This window comes from Hylobates moloch, unplaced genomic scaffold (assembly GCF_009828535.3).
Source record: "Hylobates moloch isolate HMO894 unplaced genomic scaffold, HMol_V3 SCAFFOLD_5, whole genome shotgun sequence".
In the NCBI taxonomy this organism is placed as follows: Eukaryota; Metazoa; Chordata; class Mammalia; order Primates; family Hylobatidae; genus Hylobates; species Hylobates moloch.
The window spans coordinates 82,778,240-82,796,626 of record NW_026652280.1 but is presented as its reverse complement, the minus strand read 5'-3'; the positions used below and the strand labels follow the sequence as shown (position 1 = coordinate 82,796,626).

At 47.8% G+C, this 18,387-nt stretch overlaps 2 protein-coding genes across 8 annotated transcripts in view; one reads left to right on the top strand and one right to left on the bottom strand.

Annotated features, from left to right (window-relative positions):
- The window catches only part of RTN3 (reticulon 3), an 83,853-nt gene extending 78,818 nt beyond the window's left edge, over window positions 1-5,035 (bottom strand). For 2 of the 4 annotated variants that reach the window (XM_058438836.1, XM_032153161.2), the window contains exon 1: window positions 4,692-5,035. In XM_058438836.1, coding sequence (XP_058294819.1) covers window positions 4,692-4,833 — 142 coding nt within the window. In that variant the 5' untranslated portion in view covers window positions 4,834-5,035. The remainder of the gene's footprint in view (window positions 1-4,691) is intronic. The other 2 variants (XM_032153163.2, XM_032153164.2) reach the window with 2 other exon arrangements.
- Window positions 5,036-15,494: 10,459 nt separating this feature from the next.
- ATL3 (atlastin GTPase 3) overlaps window positions 15,495-18,387 on the top strand; it is a 52,022-nt gene continuing 49,129 nt past the window's right edge. For 2 of the 4 annotated variants that reach the window (XM_032153159.2, XM_032153157.2), the window contains exon 1: window positions 15,859-16,154. In XM_032153159.2, the coding sequence (XP_032009050.1) occupies window positions 16,109-16,154 (46 nt within the window). In that variant the 5' untranslated portion in view covers window positions 15,859-16,108. The other 2 variants (XM_058438837.1, XM_032153158.2) reach the window with 2 other exon arrangements.

Genomic DNA, 18,387 nt, shown 5'->3' with positions numbered 1-18,387 from the left:
CTTTTCTTTTTTTTTTTTGAGATGGAGTCTTGCTCTGTCCCCCAGGTCAGAGTGCAGTGGCACAATCTTGGCTCGCTGCAAGCTCCTCCTCCCGGGTTCACGCCATTCTCCTGCCTCAGCCTCCAGAGTAGCTGGGACTACAGGCGCCCGCCACCACACCCGGCTAATTTCTTGTATTTTTAGTAGAGATGGGGTTTCACCATGTTAGCCAGGATGGTCTCGATCTCCTGATCTCGTGATCCGCCTGCCTTGGCCTCCCAAAGTGTTAGGATTACAGGCGTGAGCCACTGTGCCCGGCCAAGTTATAGAATTTCAACATCGTGTCATCAGTAAACTATTAAAGTACTTTTTAAAGTTCAGATGATAGACATGTCTCTATACTTGAGGTCTAATAAAGGCAACTCTTGCTCTGAAATGAACACTGAATATTTCAGTCTCTTTTACCTCAACCTAAAATTTCTGCCTCTGAAATCTTCAGTTTCCTTCAAAGGCAGAAATCTGGGAAACCATCCTGACCCCTGATCCCCATCTCTAAGCATACTACATTGCTGGCTGCATTAGAACCTAAGGCACTAAAGTACAGAGTGCCATCACTCACTCTCTACCTGTATGTAGTAACTAATACTTATAAAATTCATTACTGGACAAGTCGGTCAAGACAAAATTGTTTTCTGTAGGACACCAAGCAATCACTTACTTTTCTTTAACTAAAACCAAGACGACTCTCCAAAACCAAGAGGAGCTTGGTGAAAGAACATGAAGCTGGAGGATGACAGCAATACGTGCAGATTTTTTTTTTTGCACAATTAAGGTAATTTTTTTAGCATCTACATTTTAAATAAGTTAAATTTTGGAATAACAAACTTCATCTTATTTTCATGGTGCAAAACCCTGAGACACTTCCTTTGTGACATGACTAAAACATCCTGCAAGGAGGAAAGGATTCTGCAATAAAAATGATTACTACACATTGCAGTACCTTTTTTTTTTTTTTTTTTTGAGACGGAGTCTTGCTCGGTCACCTAGGCTAGAGTGCAATGGTGTGATCTCAGCTCACTGCAACCTCTGCCTCCCAGGTTCAAGCGATCCTGTCTCAGCCTCCCGAGTAGCTGAGACTACAGGTGCCCGCCACTGTGCCCGGCTAATTTTTGTATTTTTTTAGTAGAGACAGGGTTCCACCATGTTGGTCAGGCTGGTCTCTAACTCCTGACCTCAGGTGATCCACCCACCTCAGCCTCCAAAAGTGCTGGGATTACAGGCGTCAGCCAGCATGCCCGGCCCCACACTGCAGTATCTTAAGGTAAACTTTTATGTTCAAGTAGTGACCCGACAAATGAGGATCTTGCAATGGGCCCACCAAAACTGTATTAGTGGTTTTTAGACAATATGAATGCACATTTGCAATGGATAAGCATTTAAGATAAGAGTCTCTCGGCCGGGCTCAGTGTGGCTCATGCCTGTAATCCCAACACCTTGCGAGACCGAGGCAGGCGGATCACTTGAAGTCAGGAGTTCAAGACCAGCCTGGCCAACATGGCAAAACCCCGTATCTACTAAAAGTACAAAAATTATCTGGGCGTGGTGGTGCATGTCTGTAATCCCACCTACTCAGGAGGCTAAGGTGGGGGAATGGCTTGAGCCCAGGAGATAGAGGTTTCAGTGAGCCAAGATCACACCACTGCACTCCAGCCTCGGCTACAGAGCGAGACTCCAAAAAGAGTCTGTCTTTAGTTTATTTCTCAAGTGTGCCTTTCTAGCTCGTAAATTTGATAATTTATTCAACAAATACTTACCAAGTACTACTATATATCACTGTTTTAAGTGCTAATAGTGATAAGTGTCTACAGCACATCTAAGAAATACAAATCTAAGAAATAATGGGTAAAGCTGGTCACGGTGGCTCACACCTGTAATCCCAGCACTTTGGGAGGCCGAGGAGGGCAGATCTCATGAGGCCAGGAGTTTGAGACCAGCCTGGCCAACATGGCAAAACCCCATCTCTACCAAAGATATAAAAATTAACCAGGTGTGGGCCGGGTGTGGTGGCTCATGCCTGTATTCCTAGCATTTTGGGAGGCCGAGGAGGGCGGGATCAGGAGGTCAGGAGATCGAGACCATTCTGGCTAACACTGTGAAACCCTGTCTCTACTAAAAATACAAAAAATTAGCCGGGCGTGGTGGCGGGCGCCTGTAGTCCCAGCTACCGGGAGGCTGAGGCAGGAGAATGGCATGAACCCGAGAGACGGAGGTTGCAGTGAGCTGAGATCGCACCACTGCACTCCAGCCTGGGTGACAGAGCAAGACTCCGTCTCAAAACAAACAAACAAACAAACAAAACAAAAGAAAATTAACCAGGTGTGGTGGCACACACCTGTAATCCCAGCTACTCGGGTGGCTGAAGCGTGAGAATCATTTGAACCCTGGAGGTGGATGGAGGTTGCAGTGAGCCAAGATGGCTCCACTGCACTCCAGACTGTGACAGAGCAAGATCTTGTCTCAAAAAAAAAAAAAAAAGAAAAAAAGAAAAAGAAAAGAAAAGAGAAAGAAATAACGAGTGGAAACTGTGGCATTTAATATTATTCGGAAAAATGTAATGCAAACTCATGTACTTGGAACAGCACTTCATGATATAAATTCTACTACTTTTGGCAAAACACATAATTTCAGTACCTTTTCCACTATCATAAAGAGGAGTGCAAAAAATACACAATAAATAGATAAAAATTGTGACAAGGGTAGATGACATTAAAAAAGATAAGCCAAACAGAAATATGTTATGTCATTAAATTCGTATTGCCAATTTAGGTGCCAGTTAGGTTGTGGTATGCCTGTGTGTCTGTGAACAAAATACTCTTATTTCATTGGCCTACTAGGCCAGTTCTTCCATAAGTTCATTAAAAGAATGAAAAAGTTGAATCTCAAATGATTTCACCATTTAGTTATAAATAAACTAGGACTAAATTTTCAAATCTGCTAACTAGAATGACTCTTCAACACTTAACATCTGTCTTATCTTGAGCTTACAGAGCCAAATTTCTAAAACTTAGGTCTGAATCAAAAATGAAAAATCAAGAAAATCCAAAAGGTACGCACAAAAGGGCCTACCAAACAGTAAGCAATGACAGGTGATTAATGCAAAAATATCAAGTTGCTAAGTTATAAGGAAGTCGCTGCTCATCTGGACCTTAGCCCAGAACACAAAAATTTGGAGAAACGGCTGGTGATTTAAAGGGGACAGGGTTCTAAATTTGCTGCCTCATTCTTTTATCTGCAAAAGCTTCCTGACACTGCCTGTTTCTACTGAAATGGCCATAACCACACTGAAAAATCCAACAGGGCTCCAAAGCTCTCAGACAGGTGAAAATTCACTGTTAGAAAAACACGTAGAGAATAATACATCTAAGGCTAAGATCAGAAATTTTTTCTTTACAACCCAAGATTCTGCCAAAGGAGACAACAAAGCATTAAAAAAAAATTATCAAAATCCTTTAATATAACTAAATAGAGAGCAAAACTATCTCTACTCTCCCGAATTTACGGCCCTTCCTTTAACAAAACGCATTTTTTTTTCCCTTCAAAGACTCCGTTCCTTTAAGAACTACCACCTGCCCATGGTGGTTTTTTTTCCCCCCTTAAGAAGGCATCTGCACTGCAGATTTCTACATAAGGGGAGCTTGCCAGGCAGCTCCCACCAGCAGGCAGACGCGTATACAATGGAAACTAAAGGAGGTCTGCAGCTTCGCTCTTAGTCTTTCAGAGAGATGGGAGAAGGGGACTCAACCAGCCCTTGCTTTGTCTGAATGTTCTCCCCCTCCCCCTTTCTGCAGTAAACACCCCCCTTTGTTATACTTCGATCAATAGTAGCCCATAGAAAACATGAAATCAAAACATGTTGATAGCTTAGCATGACTCTATTTTCTAGAATATAAGCGACTGATTGCGTGTCCCCACCCCCACGCAGCGCCAGGGAAGAGCAGGCTGTTGCAGATGCAGCCACGGATCCATCTTGGACCATCAGCAGCTCCCTCCCAAATCTTCCCTGAGCTATTCTCATCACGCCTCCTTCTATCCCGGAGCCTCAGAAAAATCCGGCATTTATGGAGTCTAGCCGAAAACAGTAAAAACAAAACAAACAAACAAAAAAACGGGCTACAATGCTTCCATTAAACTTCCTCATCTTCCCCGTGGGCAGCCAAAAATATTTTGGAGGACTATCATGAATGCTTGATTATGTCAACACCTGTCTGCAAACCTGCAATGCAACCCTTTCACCACCATCCCCTCAAAAATCGTAACGAATTGTTTCTCCCACCACCCACCTGCCCGTATCCTCTCAATCTCTCTAATCCTCCACTAAATCACCCAGGTTCACCATATGCATCGAGCAACTCTCCATTTTATCCCACGAGCTGGTATTTTTCCCCACCTGCCCAGTCTTGGCGTTAACGCCCACTGGACTATCTCCCCGCCCCCAACCTGTTTTCCTCACACCCCGCTATTTCCTCACCGCCTGCACAATCTTACGTTCCCCTTCCCCTTTTGCCCATTTTCCAATGGCTCGTCCCCGGGGGGCTGAAGCCCTCAGTAGTCGAGGGTAATTCGCCCTCCTCCCGCCTCGCCTCCTAATCCCCCCAGCCCCCAGGCCCCCGCTCGCCCTCTTTCCCAGAGCGGGGGCTCCCCGCGCGCCTTACCCGCACAGGAGGAACTGCAGCTCTTCGTCCCCAGGGCCGGGCAGGCTCCTGGGCTCCCGCCGCCGCCGGGCGCGGACGGCTCGGCTCCGGAGGACGACGAGGAGATGGAAGGGGACTGAGTGGCCGCCGACGGCTCCGCCATGGCTACGCGAGCGAGGATGGGAGAAGGGTGAAAAGAGATACGGGGCGGGTGAGAGGGAGGGGAAATAGAATAATCCGGCAACTGGCTCGCCTGAGTCCCTTTACTCCGCCTGCTCCGAGGACAGACTCCGACAGACTGACTGACTCAGCCGAGCGCAGCGAGAGGGCGGGAGCGCGAGCGCGCATGCGCACAAAGGGCTCCGAGCTGGTGCCAAAGCGCACAGCGGCGCAGGGCGCAGGCGCAAGAACCGCTGCTCTGCGCTCTTGCAGGGAAGGAGGGGCAAAGCCGGCCTCACGCGGCGCCTCGCGCGCCAAGGGTTGGGGAGCGTCCCTTGGGGACCAGACGCAAAGGGCGTACCCAAGCCCCAATCCCCGCCCACGACTGCGGCCGAATCGGGGAGCTGCGGGGTAGTATTCCCTCCTACCTCTTTATGTGGATGTTTTAGGGTTGGCAGATTATGTATTTTAACGGTAGAAATTTCTTTGGGCTTCCATTATGGAAACTCTCTTTCCCGTACATTCCAGAGCCTATATCTTTTGTTTGATGCATTCCCACCTGTGACTCCAATAAAAAGTGAAAACCAGAGTGTAGAGTAGGCCCACTCTGCAAGGTGCTTTGTGAATCTCTCTGGCTGTGTCGTAATATCTCCTCACCGAGAGGCAGAGATGGCACGGCCCCCCATTTGGTAGGTGGAGAAAGATGCTATACAGAATGAAAAACGATTACTCATTCCAATCACATTGCAATGCAGTCGCAGAACCTGCTTCGTATTCTTATCTCGTTACTGTTGCCAGAGAAGGGTCCACCTTGAGTCTTAAGGTTTTCTTTTCCTCCGAATAGACTGTCAGGTAGAGACGACATATTTTAGACGGGAAAAAAAAAAAGCTGAGCTGATGAAGAAGAGCCAGGAGATAAGAAAATGTTGGCTGTGATTATGGGGGATGATAAAATTAGATATTAAAAATTCAGAATAAGGCCGCAGTGAGTGGCAGAGGCCCGTAGTCTCTGCTACAGCAGAGAAGGGAGGATCACTTGACCCCAGGAGTTGGAGTCCAGACTGGGCCACACAGCGAGAACTTTCCTGCCTTAAAAAAAAAAAAAAAAAAAGTAAAAAAAAAAAAAATCAGAATAAGGCACAAAATACACATAATTGAATTTTATTCATAGACTAAAAGGGGTCCTTAGCAGAACACGTATTTAAAACCAGATTTCTAGCCTATAATTGGATTTTGTTCATTTTTTGCTTTTTCTGGGCTGGATTGCCAAATTCAAAGCCTTCTCCCTACATCTGGTCAAAATATTGGAAAGGTGCATAGTCTTTGTTAAAGGAGGACTGTTGGCTGGGCGCGATGGCTCACACCTGTAATCTCAGCACTTTGGGAGGCCGAGGCAGGTGGATCACCTGATGTCAGGTGTTCAAGAACAGCCTGGCCAATGTGGTGAAACCCTGTCTCTACTAAAAATACAAAAATTAGCTGGGCGTGGTGGCGGGTGCCTGTAATCCCAGCTACTCGGGAGGCTGAGGCAAGAGAATTGCTTGAACCCGGGAGGCAGAGGTTGCAGTGAGCTGAGATTGCACCATTGCCCTCCAGCCTGGATGAAAGAGCAAAACTCCGTCAAAAAAAAAAAAAAAAAAAAGGACTGTATCCTGGAGATAATAAAAATCAAGGCTGTCGACTGTTATTGCTAAAGCAGCAATCGATGACCCAAAGTACAATTGCAGGATCAGCAGATCCTGTAAAGATGCAACCTCATGAAACAGGAGGTGGTCAGCCAAGCTGCCCCTGAGGGGAAAGGTGATCTGACCAGTGGGGATCTTCTAGAACAAGCTGTGTACTACATCTGCCCTTGAGTTTTTAAGGTCAGGTAAAGCCCCAGGGGGTGGGAGGATGACTCCTGGCCTTTGCAATGCTCTGAAAAAGGCATAGAAAAATATTTTCCAAAATATCTTTGTGGCTAATATCTTACCCTGGCACTTACAGCATCAGCTGATAATGCAGCAAACTGTCTCTTGGATGGCAAAGGGAAATAATAGCAGATCTGATAACCAAGCCAGTTATCTACCCATTCTGATATGTGCATACGTTTTTTAAAAAATCTACATTATTAGGGGAGCTGTTTTCTTCTTCCTTCCTTCTTTCTTGTCTATTAAATGCTCTGTTCCTTAAAACAAAACAAACAAACAAAAATCTACATTATTAGGTGCTAGATAAGGAAATAAATGATGCTAGTATCTAACTCTGACAGTACTTGCTGCAATCTGGAGACTCCAGCTGGAAGGAAGTCCATTTTCCTAATATGTAGCAGCAGAGAAGTTAAAAAGCAAGATATGCACGTGATCTTACTGTTCTTTTCAGACCCTTCGGAATTTTTTTTTTTTTTTTTCGAGATGGAGTCTTGCTCTATTACCCAGGCTGGAGTGCAGTAGTGCGATCTTGGCTCACTGCAACCTCCGCCTCTCGGGTTCAAGCAGTTCTCCTGGCTCAGCCTCCTGAGTAGCTGGGATTATAGGCACGTGCCTCCATGTCTGGCTAATTTTTGTATTTTTAGTAGAGGCGGGGTTTCACCATGTTGGCCAGGGCGGTCTTGAACTCCTGACCTCGGGTGATCCTCCTGCCTCAGTTTCCCACGCCTGGGATTATAGGTGTGAGCCACTGTGCCCGGCCAGTTCTATGAATGTGTATTGATCATGTGCTGTGTGTATAACACAATCCTGGGAACTTTGAAGAGACCTCCAAAATATGTTAGTCTTGTCATCAATAAGCTCACAAGCTAGTTAGGACAAAAAAACATACTCACATAAAGTTAAATAATATAAATTAAACAGCAACTAAAAACAACCCCAAACACCATAAAACCATAATGCTTTGATTAGATGGCAAGTAAATTAAATGAATTTAAAAGAGGGGGGCCAGGCGCAGTGGCTCACGCCTATAATCCCAGCACTTTGGTAGGCTGAGCTGGGCGGATCACCTGAGGTCGGGAGTTCAAGACCAGCCTGACCAACATGGAGAAACCCTGTCTCTACTAAAAATACAAAAATTAGCCAAGCGTGGTGGTGCATGCCTGTAATCCCAGCTACTCGGGAGGTTGAGGCAGGAGAATCGCTTGAACCCCGGAGGCAGAGGTTGCAGTGAGCTGAGATCGCGCCATTGCACTCCAGCTTGGGTGACAAGAGCGAGACTCTGTCTCAAAAAAAACAAACCAAAAACCAAAAAACAAAAAAACAGGGAAAAGGCCTGTAATCCCAGCACTTTGGGAGGGCAAAGTAGGTGGATCACCTGAGGTTGAAAGTTTGAGACTAGTCTGGCCAACATGGAGAAACCCCATCTCTACTGAAAATACAAAATTATCCAGGCATGGTGGTGTGCACCTGTAATCCCAGCTACTCGGGAGGCTGAGGCACGAGAATCGCCTGAGCCTGGGAGGCAGAGGTTGCAATGAGCCGAGATCATGCCACTGCACTCTAGCCTGGGCAACACAGTGAGACTCCACCTCAAAAAAAAAAAAAAAAAAAAAAAAAGAGGGGAAGGAATTACCATGAAGTTATAGTGGCTTAGGGAGTTTTTTTTTTTCTGTCACCCAGGCTGGAGTGCAGTGGTGCGATTTCGGCTCACTGCAGCCTCTGCCTCCCAGGTTTAAGTGATTTTCCTGCCTCAGCCTCCCAAGTAGCTGGGACTACAGGTGTGTGCCACCATGCCTGGCTAATTTTTTGTGTTTTCAGTAGAGACAGGGTTTCACTGTGTTAGCCAGGATGGTCTCGATGTCCTGACCTCATGATCTGCCTGCCTCGGCCTCCCAAAGTGCTGGGATTACAGGCGTGAGCCACCGTGCCCGGCCAGGAGGTTTTATGAAGATGCTCAAAGTTAGATAGGTGTTTGGAGTTGTAAAGAAGTAATTAAAAGCAGAAAAAGATGGTATGAGGCAAACACAGGGGTTGCTTTTGTGAATGTATACAAAAAAAGTACTCTTCTGGGCAGATGAATCACAAAAAAAGAACCTCTTTCTCCCAGCCCCACCCATGATACAGTTCCATGCTGATTTGTCTAGCAGAACCTCACCTAGATTTGATCCCCTCTTGCCCCTCATCTCCACAAGCTGCCTTGGTGTAACACTCAGACTGCACAGCCATATGTGGTGGCTGAAGGCTCAGACATATGAGCGTGTATAATGTGTCTTGGGTGTTGGTTAGACCAAATTGGCTGGAGCTGAAGGCTTGAATTAGGACAGGAGGGAAGATATGGGGATAACATCTAAAATGAGGAAGATATGTTGGGGCCAGTGTGTGGAGAAGCACTAGTATTGAACTAAAGAACTGAGGATTTGTCTTTAGAATAATGGGGATTGAGTGGAAATTTTTGGTGGGAAATGGCTCAGGTGGGATTTTTTCTTCTTTTTTTTTTGTCCAAGATGGGATTTTTTTTTTTTTTTTTTTTTTTTTTGAGATGGAGTCTCACTCTGCCACCCAGGGTGGAGTGCAGTGGCATGATCTCAGCTGACTGCACCCTCCGCCTCCCAGGTTCAAGCGATTCTTCTGCCTCAGCCTCCCGAGTAGCTGGGACTACAGGCCCATGCCACCATGCCCGGCTAATTTTTATATATATATATATATATATATATATTTTTTTTTTTTTTTTTGAGACGGAGTCTCGCTCTGTTGCCCAGGCTGGAGTGCAGTGGCGCGATCTCGGCTCACTGCAAGCTCCGCCTCCCAGGTTCACGCCATTCTCCTGCCTCAGCCTCTCCGAGTAGCTGACTACAGGCGCCTGCCACCACGCCTGTCTAATTTTTTTTTTGTATTTTTTTTAGTAGAGACGGGGTTTCACCGTGGTCTCGATCTCCTGACCTCGTGATCCGCCCGCCTCGGCCTCCCAAAGTGCTGGGATTACAAGCGTGAGCCACCGCGCCCGGCCTTATATTTTTATAGAGACAAGGTTTTACCATATTGGCTAGGCTGGTCTTGAACTCCTGACCTCATGATCTGCCTGCCTCAGCCTCCCAAAGTCCTGGGATTACAGGCGTGAGCCACTGCGCTCGACCCAAGATGGAATTTTTAAAGTGCTCCCTGGCTGGCCCGGTGGCTCACCTCTGTAATCCCTGCATTTTGAGAGGCCAAGGCAGGAGGATGGCTTGAGCCCAAGAGTTCAAGACCAGCCTGGACAAGATAGCGAGACCTCATCTTGAAAAATAAAATAACTCCAGGCACCGTGGCTCATGCCTGTAATCCTAGCACTTTGGGAGGCCAAGATGGGCAGATTACGAGGTCAGGAGATCGAGACCATCCTGGCTAACACAGTGAAACCCCATCTCTACTAAAAATACAAAAAATTAGCCGGGCTTAGTGGCGGGCACCTATAGTCCCAGCTACTCGGGAGGCTGAGGCAGGAGCATGGTGTGAACTCGGGAGATGGAGCTTGCAGTGAGCTGAGATCGCGCCACTGAACTCCAGCCTGGGCAACAGAGTGAGACTCCATCTCAAAAAAAAAAAAAAAAAAAAAAAAAAAAGAAAGAAAAATAAAGAGCACGCTGGAGTATGGCCATTTCTCTGAAGTTCCCTTGAACACCTGACGCACTGTGCTAGGTCTCTTATTCTTTGGCCCTGTCTTTATAGGACTCGTATTTTTGTGTGCGTGTGTGAGTACATAGTAAGGACTGGTATTTTTTTTTTTTTTTTGAGATGGAGTTTTGCTCTCGTTGTCCAGGCTGGAGCGCAATGGCACGATCTTGGCTCACTGCAACCTCTGCCTCCCGGGTTCAAGCGATTCTCCTGCCTCAGCCTCCGGAGTAGCTGGGACTACAGGCATGTGCCACCACACCCGGCTAATTTTGTATTTTTAGTAGAGACAGGGTTTATCCGTGTTGGTCAGGCTGGTCTCGAACTCCTGACCTCAGGTGATCCACCCGCCTTGGCCTCCCAAACTGCTGAGATTACAGGCATGAGCCACTGCACCTGGCCGGGACTGGTATTTTATACAGATAATTTCTTTATTTTTGAGACGGAGTTTTGCTCTTGTCGCCCACACTGGAGTGCAATGGCATGATCTCAGTTCACTGCAATCTCTGCCTCCTGAGTTCGAGCGATTCTCCTGCATCAGCCTCCCCACTGGCTAGGATTACAGGTGCACGCTACCAAGCCCAGCTAATTTTTATATTTTTACTAGAGATGGGGTTTCACCATGTTGGCCAGGCTGTTCTTGAGCTCCTGACCTCTGGTGATTGGCCCACCTCAGCCTCCCAAAGTACTGGGATTACAGGTGTGAGCCACTGCACTCGGCCTATACAGATAATTTCCCAGTTTAACTTCTAAGCCATCTAATTACCCTATTTTTTTTGACTTTTAGAAAAAAGTATATATTTTATTTTATTTTTAAAAATTTTAAAATTATATATTTTAATTTAAAACATTTGAAGGTCGGGCGCAGTGGCCCACACCTGTAATCCCAGCACTTTGGGAGGCTGAGGTAGGCAAACTGCCTGAGGTCAGGAATTGGAGACCAGCCTGCCTAACATGGTGAAACCCTGTCTTTACTAAAAATACAAAAAAATTAGCCGAGTGTGGTGGCACATTCCTGTTGTCCAGCTACTCAGAAGGCTGAGGCAGGAGACTCGCTTCAACCTGGGAGGCAAAAGTTGCAGTGAGCCAAGACTGTGCCACTGCACTCCAGCCTGGGCGACAGAGTGAAACTCTATCTCAAAAAAAAAATTTTAATATATAGTCACAGATCATTCATATATATGCACACAAATATTCAGGAATATATATATTGTAAAGTTTTATCACTAACTCCTTCCACTCCTCTGCACACATATAGGTAGCTACTATTAGGATTTTCTTTATTTTTTATTTTTATTTTGTTTTGAGATGGAGTCCCGCTCTGTTGCCCAGGCTGGAGTGCAATGGCGCGATCTCAGCTCACTGCAAGCTCTGCCTCCTGGGTTCACGCCATTCTCCTACCTCAGCCTCCCAAGTAGCTGGGACTACAGGCGCCCACCACCACGCCTGGCTAATTTTTTGTATTTTTAGTAGAGACGGGGTCTCACCGTGTTAGCCAGGATGGTCTCGATCTCCTGACCTCGTGATCTGCCTGCCTCGGCCTCCCAAAGTGCTGGGATTACAGGTGTGAGCCACCGAGCCCAGCCACTATTAGGATATTCCTGTGGCAAACATAAGCAAAGGTGAATATAGCAAATCTGTATCCTCATCCCCACCGCCTTTTTTTTATTTTAATGGAGTCACTCTGTCACCCAGGCTGGAATGCAGTGGTGGCATGATCTCGGCTCACTGCAACCTCTGCCTCTTGCGTTCCAGCCATTCTCCTGCCTCGGCCTCCCAAGTTGCTGAGATTACAAGCATACGCCACCATGCCTGGCTAATTTTTGTATTTTTAGTAGAGACAGTGTTTCACTATGTTGGCCAGGCTGGTCTCGAACTTGTGACCTTAAGTGATCTGCCCGCTTCAGACTCCCAAAGTGCTGGGATTACAGGCATGAGCCACTGCGCGCTGTCCCCCACCCCCCTTTCTTTCTTTCTCTTTCTTTCTTTCTTTCTTTCTTTCTTTCTTTCTTTCTTTCTTTCTTTTCTTTCTTTCTTTTTTGTTTTTTTGAAGGTAGGGTTTGCTCTGTTGCTCAGGCTGGAATGCAGTGCTACAATTATGGCTCACTGCATCCTCTACCTCCTGGGCTCAAGCAATCCTCCCACCTCAGCCTCCCAAGTAGCTGGGACCACAGGCACCCCACCATACCCAGCTAATTTATTTGTTTATTTTTGGTAGACATGGGATCTCCCTATATTGCCCAGACTATTTTGTCTATTTGTTGGTTTGTGACAGAATTTTGCTCTTATTGCCCAGGCTGGATGCAATGGCGGGATCTCAGCTCACTGCAACCACTGCCTCCTGGGTTCGAGAGATTCTCCTGCCTCAGCCTCTGGAGTAGCTGGGATTACAAGTGCCTGCCACCACACTTGGCTAATTTTTTGTATTTTTTTTTTTTTTTTGAGACGGAGTCTCGCTCTGTCGCCCAGGCTGGAGTGCAGTGGCACAGTCTCGGCTCACTGCAAGCTCCGCCTCCCAGGTTCATGCCATTCTCCTGCCTCAGCCTCTCCAAGTAGCTGGGACTACAGGCGCCCGCCATCACGCCCGGCTAATTTTTTTTTTTGTATTTTTAGTGGAGACGGGGTTTCACTGTGGTCTCGATCTCCTGACCTCGTGATCCGCCCGCCTCGGCCTCCCAAAGTGCTGGGATTACAGGCGTGAGCCACCACGCCCGGCCTAATTTTTTGTATTTTTAGTATAGACGGGATTTCACCACGTTGGCCAGGCTGGTCTCCAACTCCTGACCTCAGGTGATCCACCTGTCTCGGCCTCCCAAAGTGTTGGGATTACAGGCGTGAGCCACCGCTCCCGGCCCCCAGACTGGTCTTGAACTCCTGGGCTCAAGAGATCCTCCCAGTTAGACCGCTGTGCTGTTGGCTGAAATACCAATAATGAAGTAGCTGACAAGTTCTTAAGCTTTCAGTATGTTACCATGTTGAGGACCTAATATTCAACTTTATAAGACCGTATCAAGTGGGATTGGCTATTTTCTTTTTACAAATAAAGATGCCAAATCATTACCCCATTTTACACACACGCAAAATAAGGTATGGAAATTTAAATGATGCCCAGGGATGTAGTATTCCAACTTGTCCCTTCCAAGTTGCTTAAATACTGATCCTGCACATAGATGGCAGAAAGCTGAACTGTGTACCAGTATGGTCACAGTGAATATTTCCTCAGCTGTTTATCCCACAGGACTGCGAGTCTCTGGAGGATAGGAATGTGTCTTATGCAGCATTATGGCCTATCATGGTACCTGGCATATAACAAATGCCCTATTTTTGGAAAGCTTTGGAACCTGAGTCATGGTGGATGCCATTGCAGAAAACAATTTTGCTATTTTTGTGTTTCATAAACCACTTGAGTATCTTGAATATTTATGACTTTGTTTTGCTTTTCCAGAATGAATATGCTGATTACTAATTTTGATCACTAACCACACAGTCATCATTTCCAAACACACAGCTCACTTAGCCTAGAACAACCGTGTGGGTCTTTAAATCATTTTGCAGATGATGAAATGGGTTCAGAGAGGTTAAGTAACTCAACCAAGGTTGCATAGCTAGTGAACATCAGAGCCAAAACTCAGAGCCAGTTAAGTCTGACCCCAAAGCCAGTGGTCTGTCCACTCAAATATGTCTACATGTCACCTACTTCTGGAAAACCTCAAGGAAAGCTCAACCTGTGATCATAGCACATGACTCAATTCAGAGTGAGATGGCTGAAGGCAGGCTGTAACCAGTATCGTCAATATTTGGCACTTTCAATGTCCACTGTTTTGATGACTCTGGATACTTGAGAAGGAAATAACACAAAACATGTTTCTCATTTACAGGGGTTGCTTTCTAAGCTGTGACTAATCCTTAAGTCCACCTATAATTTGTACTGTTTTGTTCCAAATGCCAAAAGCTTCTACAAGGGCTACAATGCTGATGTGCTAACATTGACCTTGATACCTTGATGATGTAATATTGAGACATATATCAGTATTTGCTGTTCACTTCCTGAGAAGTTGGATTTCAGTGAATCTGGGGAGCCCTTAAAATAAACTAGGGTATTCTGTTCAATAGTAAAAGGTATTTAATATTAGAGGAACCAGAAAGTGAGTGAGCAGTGTTAGATGTAACATGTATCTTCTTCATCCATTAATTGAATAGATATTTGAGTCTCTCTTAACTGCCAATAGTATTTAGGAACTGGGGATATACAAGTGAACAAAACAGACAAAAATTCCTATCTGTTTGGAACTTACATTCAGTGGGAAGAGACAAACACAATGAAAGGTAAAACACAAGTCAGACGGTAGTAGGAAGTCTTTTTTTTTGAGATGGAGTCTTGCTCTTTCTCCCAGGCTGGAGTGCAGTGGTGCCATCTCCACTCAATGCAACCTCTCCTGCCTCAGCCTCCCGAGTAGCTGGGATTACAGGCACGCGCCACCACGCCCAGCTAATTTTTTTTTTTTGGTATTTTTTTTTAGTAGAGACGGGGTTTCACCATATTGGCCAGGCTGGTCTTGAACTCCTGACCTTGTGATCCACCCACCTGGACCTTCCAAAGTGCTGGGATTACAGGAGTGAGCCACCGCGCCCGGACTCTTTTTTTTTTAAATGGAGTTTTGCTCTTGTTGCCCAGGCTGGAGTGCAATGGAGCGATCTCGGCTCACTGCAACCTCCGCCTGCTGGGTTCAAGCGATTCTCCTGTTCAGCTTCCGGAGTAGCTGGGATTACAAGCGTGCGCCACTACGCCTGGCTAATTTCGTATTTTTAGGAGAGACGGGGTTTCTCCATGTTGGTCAGCCTGGTCTCGAACGCCCACGACCTCAGGTGATCCACCCGCCTCGGCCTCCCAAAATGCTGGGATCACAAGCGTGAGGCGCGGCGCCTGGCCTGGACTTCTACATTAGCTATCAGAGTGGTGATGGTGCGCATCAGCCATGGCCAGGGACAGGAATACAGGGAGATGATAATAAAGGTGGTAATGAAGTCACGGCCACCTGCCCTTATGAAGTCAAAATCATTAAAGACCCAGTGACGTTCATGAGTGACGTTCATGCCATCCAGGGTTGAGGCCTCTCTTCTGCCCATCTGTGGTCCCAGGCCTAGTTAGACACCGAAGCCGTCTCCCACACTGGGGGTTCTAGGATAAAGCCTCGGCCTGGGGCCTGGTCTGCACGCTAGGCGCCGGCCGCGGTTCGCTGGAGGACCCGAGCCAGCCCGCCCCTTCCCGCACGGCCTGCTGGGAGTTGTAGTTCAGTCGTCGGAGAACCGCGCCAAGCCCCGCCCCACGTGAGTGCGCAGTATGGGGAGCGTTGGCCGGGACCCAGTGAGCGCGGGAGTACAATTCCCAAAGGACCGTAGCACCCAGCGCCCCGCCAACAGGTACCCGGCCGCACGCGGCGCGCGCACGCGGCGCGCGGTGGCGGGATTCTGCCGCGTCCGCTTTCCCGCCCCGCCTCGCCTAGCCTCGTCCTGCCCTCGCCACGCCTCGGGCTGTCCGTTGGGCCACGCAGACCGCGCTGCGCTCGCTCCGTCGCGGCTCCGCGTGCCCCACCTTCTCGCTAGTTTTTTCTAGAGCCCAGGCTCCGCCTGTTTCCCGCTTCCAGGGCCTGGTTCGTTCCCGCCCCCACTCGTCCCTCTCCTCTGCACCCCTACTGCTTCTGCTTTGAAGGCGGAGGCTCCATGTTGTCCCCTCAGCGAGTGGCAGCAGCTGCCTCAAGAGGAGCAGGTGAGGCGCCAATTTTCCCCAGATCGCCCCGCGGCCACCCCCGCCGCCCTCCCTGCTGTAGTTCTGAAAAGAACCCCCGCCCGCGCCGCCGCCTTTCCTATTCCCGGGGCTGGGACCACGCGTCCCTCACCGGGGTCACTCGGTTTCCGAATTTGTGGCGGGGGGGCCCCTCTTCGGGCCCAGCTGGTCCAGCGAGGGCGGCGCCTTCCTTAGTTTTCGGTCGGGGGCGGCCGCCTTCAGGGCTCGGGCCGGGGCGCCGCCGGGGGCTCCTCCAGCTCCTCCTTTGGGCTGCAGCTGCCTCTGGGCGGCCCAAGGGCCGGTGGTCCCCGTGGGCGGCGTCCGGAGTTTCGGCCCCGCCGAGCCCCGCCCTGGGCAGAGCTGGGCGCCCCAGGGGGCTGCCCCTCCGGGCCCGGGCACTCAGCGCCCTCTTGGGTCGGGAAATCGGGGCCCGGATGGAGCGGGAAGGTGGATGCTGGTTTATTTGGCCTTTCTGGAAGTGCTGGAAAGCTGCGAAGTGTCTTAGAAGCTTTATTTTTCTCCTAACCACCTTCTGGCACTGACCACAATATTAGGAGAGTTGGTTTTCAACCCACACTTAAGGCTGTAAAGAATTGGCCTAAATTGGTTTTTACTAAGTTGGTGCTTTTGGCACAGTACGTTGTTCTTTTGCTTTCCCGAAGACGTGAAACATAGTGAAAGTATTAAGTAAAAACCAAATAAGGAGTCACCGTGTATTCACGGATCTGATTTCGTCTGTCATTTTACTTGGCTTTATTCTAGTGTAATGTGTGTACTATTGAAATGACCGTTTCACTTGCGAAATCGAAGGGCAAAAAGGAAAAGAACAGTGAAGAATTTTTAAATGAGTCTCAATTCTCAAATTCAAATACGAAGAAATGGAACGTTTTGTCAGTCTTAGAATAACGGACCAAAAATGTACGATTTCACATATTGGCTTACTTTTGGAGATTAAAGAAGCATAACCTACGGAGAACTAATCCCTGTCAAGAATTTAGCATTGCAACATAGGTACTGAAATTCAAATTAGTGCTTTTTTTTTCCATTCCCACAGAGATTAGCTTGTACTCCAGAAATTCCTGTTGCCGCTCTAACACCTGTAAACACTTGGCTGAGAAGGATCTCAGTATTGCAGTAGTCCAGCACATTGTTTTATTTTATTATTTTTTGAGACAGAGTTTTGCTCTTGTCACCCAGGCTGGAGTGCAATGGGGCGATCTCGGCTGACTGCAACCTCCGCTTCCTGGGTTCAAGCAATTCTCCTGCCTCATCCTCCCGAGTAGCTGGGATTACAGGCGCTCTCCACCATGCGCGGCTATTTTTTTTTGAGACGAAATTTCGTTTTTGCTACCTAGGCTGGAGTGCAGTGGCTCAGTGTTGGCTCACTGCACCCTCCGCTTCCTGGGTTCAAGCGATTCTCCTGCTTCATCCTCCCGAGTAGCTGGGATTATAGACATCCGCCACCAGGCCCAGCTAATTTTTTGTGTTTCTAGTAGAAACGGGGTTTCACCACGTTGGCCAGGCTGGTCTCGAACTCCTGACCTCAGGTGATCCACCCTTCTCGGCCTCCCAAAGTGCTGGGATTACAGGCGTGAGCCATCGTGCCCGGCCCATTATTAGCTATAGTTTACTACCTCATTGTAGTAGAAATCATGAAATAGGAGAAATAACAGAGGATAGATGTGACGTGTACTAGCTTAATTTTCTTTTTCTGTTCTTTTTTTTTTCTTCTGGTGAGAAGGAGTCTTGCTCTCTCACCCAGGCTGGAGTGCAATGGTGCCATCTCTGCTCACTGCAACCTCCGCCTCCCAGGTTCAAGCGATTCTCCTGCCACAGCCTCCCAGGTAGCTGGGATTACAGGTGCCCACCACCGCGCCTGGGTAGTTTTTGTATTTTTAGTAGAGACGGGGTTTCACCATGTTGGCCAGGCTGATCTTGAACTCCTGACCTCAGGTTATCTGCCCAGCTCGGCCTCCCAAAGTGCTGGGATTGCAGGTGTGAGCCAGTTGCGTGGTATTTCGATTGTTAGAACACCTTAGATATATTTCACAGCTGAAGTATGTTATCAGATTAGAAGACAGGCTTTCCTGGTATAGTAGGCGCTAATTAGGAAATCCTTACTTGGCCGGGAGCTGTGGCTTACTCCTGTAATCCCAGCATTTTGGGAGGCTGAGGCAGGTGGATCACCTGAGGTCAGGAGTTCAAGACCAGCCTG